At 43.7% G+C, this 7,038-nt stretch overlaps 1 protein-coding gene across 1 annotated transcript; it reads right to left on the minus strand.

The window, feature by feature from the left end:
* Positions 1–1,891: 1,891 nt before the first annotated feature.
* Positions 1,892–5,786, minus strand: LOC140254852 (collagen alpha-1(III) chain-like). The gene is made up of 9 exons (XM_072341934.1): positions 5,770–5,786; positions 5,374–5,427; positions 5,156–5,213; positions 4,751–4,804; positions 4,428–4,535; positions 3,674–3,956; positions 2,992–3,179; positions 2,563–2,805; positions 1,892–2,125 (listed from the first exon to the last, which is right to left on the minus strand). The coding sequence occupies exons 1-9, from the start codon at positions 5,784–5,786 to the stop codon at positions 1,892–1,894; spliced, it is 1,239 nt and encodes a 412-aa protein (XP_072198035.1).
* Positions 5,787–7,038: the final 1,252 nt, after the last annotated feature.

Genomic DNA, 7,038 nt, shown 5'->3' on the forward strand with positions numbered 1-7,038 from the left:
ACCGTACTTCAGTACCGTACTTCAGTAGCGTACTAGCGTAGCGTATTTCCGTAGCGTACTAGCGTAGCGTACTTCCGTAGCGTATTACCGTTGCGTACTAGCGTAGCGTACTTCCGTAGCGTACTAGCGTAGCGTACTATCGTAGCGTACTTCCGTAGCGTACTAGCGTAGCGTACTTGCGTAGCGTACTTCCGTAGCGTACTAGCGTAGCGTACTTCAGTACCGTACTTCAGTAGCGTACTAGCGTAGCGTACTTCAGTACCGTACTTCAGTAGCGTACTAGCGTAGCGTACTTCCGTAGCGTACTAGCGTAGCGTACTTCCGTAGCGTACTTCCGTAGCGTTCTTCCGTAGTGTACTAGCGTAGCGCACTAGCGTAGCGTATTAGCGTAGCGTATTAGTGTTGCGTACTAGCGTAGCGTACTTGCATAGCGTACTTGCGTAGCGTACTAGCGTAGCGTACTAGCATAGCGTACTTCCATAGCGTACTAGCGTAGCGTACTAGTGTAGCGTACTAGCGTTGCGTACTTCCGTAGTGTACTAGCGTAGCGTACTTCCGTAGCGTACTAGCGTAGCGTACTTCCGTAGCATACTAGCTTAGCGTGCTTCCGTAGCGTACTAGCGTAGCGTACTTCAGTAGCATACTTCCGTAGCGTACTAGCGTAGCGTGCTTCCGTAGCGTACTAGCGTAGCGTACTTCAGTACCGTACTTCAGTAGGGTACTAGCGTAGCGTACTTCCATAGCGTACTAGCGTTGCGTACTTCCGTAGCGTACTAGCGTAGCGTACTTCCGTAGCGTACTAGCGTAGCGTACTTCCGTAGCATACTAGCTTAGCGTGCTTCCGTAGCGTACTAGCGTAGCGTACTTCAGTAGCATACTTCCGTAGCGTACTAGCGTAGCGTACTTCCGTAGCGTTCTTCCGTAGTGTACTAGCGTAGCGCACTAGCGTAGCGTATTAGCGTTGCGTACTAGCGTAGCGTACTTCCGTAGCGTACTAGCGTAGCGTACTTCCGTAGCGTACTAGCGTAGCGTGCTTCCGTAGCGTACTAGCGTTGCGTACTAGCGTAGCGTACTTCCGTAGCGTACTTCCGTAGCGTACTTCCATAGCGTACTAGCGTAGCGTACTTCCGTAGCGTAATAGCGTAGCGTACTTCCGTAGCGTACTTCAGTAGCGTACTAGCGTAGCGTACTTCCGTAGCGTACTAGCGTAGCATACTAGCTTAGCGTGCTTCCGTAGCGTACTTCAGTAGCATACTTCAGTAGCGTACTAGCGTAGCGTACTTCCGTAGCGTACTTCCGTAGCTTACTAGCGTAGCGTACTTCCGTAGCGTACTTCCGTAGCGTACTAGCGTAGCGTACTTCCGTAGCGTACTAGCGTAGCGTACTTCCGTAGCGTAATAGCGTAGCGTACTTCCGTAGCGTACTAGCGTAACGTACTTCCATAGCATACTAGCGTAGCGTACTTCCGTAGCGTACTTCCGTAGTGTACTAGCGTAGCGTACTAGCATAGCGTACTTCCGTAGCGTACTTCCGTAGCGTACTAGCATAGCGTACTTCCATAGCGTACTAGCGTAGCGTACTAGCGTAGCGTACTTCCGTAGCGTACTAGCGTAGCGTACAAGCATAGCGTACTTCCATAGCGTACTTCCGTAGCGTACTAGCGTAGCGTACTTCCGTAGCGTACTAGCGTAGCGTACTTCCGTAGCATACTTCCGTAGCGTACTTCCGTAGCGTACTTCCGTAGCGTACTTCCGTAGCGTACTTCCGTAGCGTACTTCCGTAGTGTACTTCCGTACCGTACTTCCGTAGCGTACTAGCGTAACGTACTTCCATAGCATACTAGCGTAGCGTACTAGCGTAGCGTACTAGCGTAGCGTACTAGTGTAGCGTACTAGCGTAGCGTACTAGCGTTGCATACTTCCGTAGCGTACTTCCGTAGCGTACTTCCATAGCGTACTAGCGTAGCGTACTTCCGTAGCGTACTAGCGTAGCTTACTAGCGTAGCGTACTTCCGTAGCGTACTTCCGTAGCGTACTAGCGTAACGTACTTCCATAGCATACTAGCGTAGCGTACTAGCGTAACGTACTTCCGTAGCGTACTAGCGTAGCGTACTTCCGTAGCGTACTAGTGTAGCGTACTTCCGTAGCGTACTAGCGTAGCATACTTCCGTAGCGTACTAGCATAGCGTACTAGTGTAGCGTACTAGCGTAGCGTACTTCCGTAGCGTACTAGCGTAGCGTACTTCCGTAGCGTACTTCCGTAGCGTACTAGCGTAGCATACTAGCGTAGCATACTAGCTTAGCGTGCTTCCGTAGCGTACTAGCGTAGCGTACTTCAGTAGCATACTTCAGTAGCGCACTAGCGTAGCGTACTAGTGTAGCGTACTAGCGTAGCGTACTTCCGTATCGTTCTTCCGTAGCGTACTTCCGTAGCGTACTAGCGTAGCGTATTAGTGTAGCGTACTACCGTAGCGTACTTCCGTAGCGTAATACCGTAGCGTACTTCCGTAGCGTAAATTGGGAGTGAACAAATAAAGAAAAGATAAAGTATGTTTTACTTACAGTACAGTCATCTTCCAGAACTGCATATGTGTATTTGCTGTTTCCTTCAGCCTTGATCTCGGTTTCCACAGAGCTCATCATTTTTAGTGCTTTTTTAATGTTGCCATTGGCTTGATCCATGTAGGCAATGCTGTTCCTGCAGTGGTAGGTGATGTTCTGAGAGGCACGGCTGGACAGGATGCGGAGGAATGCCAGCTGAACTTCAGAGACATCCTCAGGGAGGTCAGGATCTCCATAGATAAACTGCAAAGTGCAATAAGTGAGCAATAATTCTCAGTTACTTAACTCCATAGGTTGTTTTTATAGTTGTTTTTATAGTCAGTATTTCACCCATTAGAATTTTAGCTCAACTCTGGGAGTATTTCTCCAGAACTTTTCATACATTACACTGACAGTTTTTCAGGCTAAATTTTTCAGGTGATTTCTTACCTGGAATCCACCCTCCATAGACTCTCCAAACCATACGTGTTTCTTTGCGCTGCTTCCAGTGGTCCACCAGTTTTTCCTTGGCACTGTGGCAGGGTTAGCGCTGAGGCATGTCTCACCAGTTTCCATATTACAGTATACTTTAATAGCGTCCATCTTACAGCCTTGGTTGGGATCTATCCAGTATTCTCCTGCAGAAGAAAAAAAAAAAAAATTTAGTCAGGGGCTCAGTATGTGTAGATGGAGAAGAATTTGATCATACGATTACAGGCTTGTTTCTGTTCCAGGTACCTGTGCCAAATTAGTGTAATAAATTCTGATAGTAGAGAAGGAACAAAAAAAAAAAAAATCACATGATATCAAAATATACTCAGTTTAAGAGAACAGTGTAATCTGACACTTGAATTAAGTCAGCACAAAACTTATAATTCTTATATTTCTGGGACAAGTTTTAAACAAATTTTCTTTTAAAAGGAAGTGAGGAGTGGATTGAAGTCATTACAGATATTCATGTAAAAGCAGAGAAACTGTAATTTGTGAGTGATTACTGCATTTATCATTTCTTAAACAAACCAAATAGTTTGTATAGAAAGTCTCTGCATTTAAATATTCCATGACCACAGCATTTAGGAAAAAAACCCCAATAAGATCTGCTACCATTACTGCCAATAAGAACTTGACATACCACTAGGGAGCTCAGGATGGCAGAACTTCAGATCTCTGCAGTTGCGGGCTGGATTCTTCCGTGATCCATCAGGACTAATGATATTTTCAATCTGGCTGTTAATTGATTTCATTGAAGACATGATTTCGCCAAGGTTGATCTCATTTTCTTTTGGCTCATCTCGATATTCATAGCCATAGCCCACTGGACCTTTTTCACCAGCACCCAGGGCAGCTACGCCACCACCGCAACATGGTCCAGGAGGACTGGAAGGACCAGGAAGACCAGGTTGGCCTGGTGGACCCTACAAAGGAACAACAAAGTAAAAGCAAAAAAAGTGTGGAAATCAAAGGAAATGAGCCACAGTAACAAGCAGAAAGAATCCAAAAAGAATCCCAATATAATGAAACAACAGGAAATAAAAGAAGGAAAAACAAAAACAACAACAAAAAAAACAACACCCGGAATTAAAAAAAAAAAACAAAAAACAACACAAAAACACACAACAGCTGTTCTAGAGGTTCCAAAGACAGATAGGAAGATCCCCACTTTCCCATGGTATATGGAGAAGTCTGTAATTATCTAGGGCTAACACAATACCCAATGAATCAGAAATTACGCCAAACTACAAATGATCTGAACCCTTCTGAAATTAGCCTTAATGACTAGATCATGTCCTACCACAGTTTCCTGAGAGAGATATTTAAATGTGAGAGAGTATTTTGTTTAATAAATAGTTCCAAAAGGATTATTTGAGTGTGCGCAATTTACTTACTGCAGGGCCGCTTTCACCTCTGTTACCCTGTGGACCAGGAGGACCGATTGGACCCGGATAGCCACTTGTACCATCTTTTCCAGGGGGCCCAGCTGGTCCTGGGGGACCCTAGAACAAAGTGAATAAACACATTTTGATCAAAATAGGTCCCTGGATAATTTCAATTTCAGAAATACTCGAGATGCTTCTACTAACATTGCTATACAGTTTCTCATATGCTGCCTTTTTCTTTAATAGTTGCCTGTTGAGATGGCCTTTCTAAAAACAAATGACAACTGTTTTGATCTTCTTTCTCATCATCTTAATAAAAGAGTCTTTCTTACCCTTGCGCCTGAAACTCCTGGACTTCCAATTGCACCCTGTGGACCTAGGGGACCCTACAAAGAAAAGGAAATTAAGTAAGGTAGATGTATCTTAAGATACTAAAAACATCTCCGTAAATATGTGAAACTCAAGCTTATGAAAGGACTCTGTCACATATGAGAAAGAACAGTTGCCACTCTTATACCAGTTACGATTATAAACAGTTATAAAATGTTTTATCACATATTCATTTATTTGGGGTTAATTCATGAACCACAAACTCTTGAACACGTCTGAAAAATCAAATTACTTCATGGCAATTTTATCTTCCTCTTCAAATGAGCTAAGTGACTAACTAGTTCCCTGGGACCCAAACCACATACACTGACAGCACTGAAATTTCTCATCCAATGCAAGATACTTACAGGAGGACCGGGGAGACCTGGCGTACCAGGAAATCCTCTATGACCCTTGATGCCAGCGCTGCCTCATTCACCGGTTTCACCTTTATCACCGCGAGGACCTTGAGGACCCTTTAAGATTAGATTTGTGGTATAAAGAGTACGTAAAGAAATAAGAAAAATGCAAAAAGCTTAGGAAACGCTGAATGTGTGACATCAGAAATACTTAAATTATGACTTACAGCAGGTCCACGAGCTCCAGCAGGACCAGCAGAACCAGGAGGTCCAGGCGGACCCTGTGACACAATAAGAGCAAGATAGCATGGAGCAGCTGCAGTAAACTAGATTGTTTTGTTTGCTGTTAAGCAGTACACTCAGAGACCCAAAGTAATGCCGGTCACAGATTAAGCTGAATTTTGGCCAGTCCTTTTCTCTACCAAAGTCTTACCGATGCTTGTATGCATCGGTATGATATATATATATATCATATATATGTATACCGATGCTATACCTTGAGCGTAAGATCCCTTCTTCATTTGTCAAGGTGTTCAGTGCTCACAGCGTTAGTGTCAGCACTTGACAAAAATATCTTGAATATATACAAGATTACTCCCTTCAGTTTAAGAAAATAACACTACTTGTTCTTCACAACCATCACACGGGATGGGAATTAATGGTGAAATGATGGTGCTTTTCAGTATCTTAATGTTGTCAGCACACAATTATCAGCAATATAAACTGTGACATCTTCCCACTACCTGTTCTTATAAAAGAGATCCTCAATGCCCAGAAACCTTATAGAAACAAATGCAAGTAACTATCGTATCACTATTCTAAACTTCCACACCTAGAACTGCATAAAACAGACCATACAATGGAAGGATGTGTAAATGCAAATAAATGAAAATTTAAAATTTAAACGTAAAATGCAAATGTAGATTTGTTTTGTTTTTACCTGAAATCCTCTTTCACCAGCTTTCCCAGGGGCACCGTTGTTACCTGCAGGCCCCGGGTGACCAGCAGGTCCTGGAACACCAGGAGGGCCACTTTCACCACGGTCACCCTGCGGACAGTCACAGGAATTAGAATAAGAAATCAAGTGCTTTATAGAATTATAATATAAAGAGTATTAAAAGATTCAAGTTATGTGGCACAGAACTAGATCGATGTATTGTCAGATATAGCAATTCAGAGACCCAGGTGATTCCTTACTTTGCCGCCTGGGGATCCATCCCATCCCGTCCAGGAGAGCCATCTGAGCCAGGGTTACCCTAGAAAGGGGGGAGGGAAAGGGGAATAAAAATAGTATTTTAATTAAAAATAAGTAAAAAAAAAAAAAAGTATATTATAGACAGGCATCATTTTCTCCAGTAAAACAAAATCACGTTCATCGGTCTAAGAGAGTATTTTTAACAGAAAAGTGTTCCTGAAGGTGGAAGGGTCCATAAAAGATCCATCAGACATTCTATTTCATAAGAGTACAGGCAGAAAATTATCTCACTTGCATTCAAGTGAGACGTGATTCCCAGGTAGAAAAGAACATAATAGACATTGCAGGCTACACCTCCTTCATGAAGAGGTAACACGCACAGGACTGCACACCAGGTTCTTGAGGGAACCTCTGTTAACCTTTAAACATGTTTACTTCCTGATGCTTCTGCATGTAACTCAAAAGCTAGCAGAACAGTATAACGCATTCACTCACATCTCTGCCAGGCTCTCCAGGTAAGCCTCTCTGACCCATAGGACCTTGCGGACCAGGAGCACCACGTTCTCCTGGGACGCCATTGACGCCTGGTTTACCATCTTCACCCTGACAAAAAAGGGAAGAAGATTAAATTGCACATTGTGTCCTTATTTAATGCCATTGCATTATACATCTTCAACCAAGTAGGTGGTAATGAAGG

This window comes from Excalfactoria chinensis, chromosome 7, assembly GCF_039878825.1.
Source record: "Excalfactoria chinensis isolate bCotChi1 chromosome 7, bCotChi1.hap2, whole genome shotgun sequence".
NCBI classification, from domain to species: domain Eukaryota; kingdom Metazoa; phylum Chordata; class Aves; order Galliformes; family Phasianidae; genus Excalfactoria; species Excalfactoria chinensis.

Bases quoted from the DNA above. Each gene is read 5' to 3' on its own strand.
- LOC140254852 (XM_072341934.1), bottom strand. The intron at 5,214-5,373 runs GTAAGTCATAAT...TGAATGAGGCAG, and splicing joins CTGGAGCTCGTGGACCTGCT to CGCTGGCATCAAGGGTCATA. The intron at 3,957-4,427 runs GTAAGTAAATTG...GTTCCTTTGTAG, and splicing joins GAGGTGAAAGCGGCCCTGCA to GGTCCACCAGGCCAACCTGG.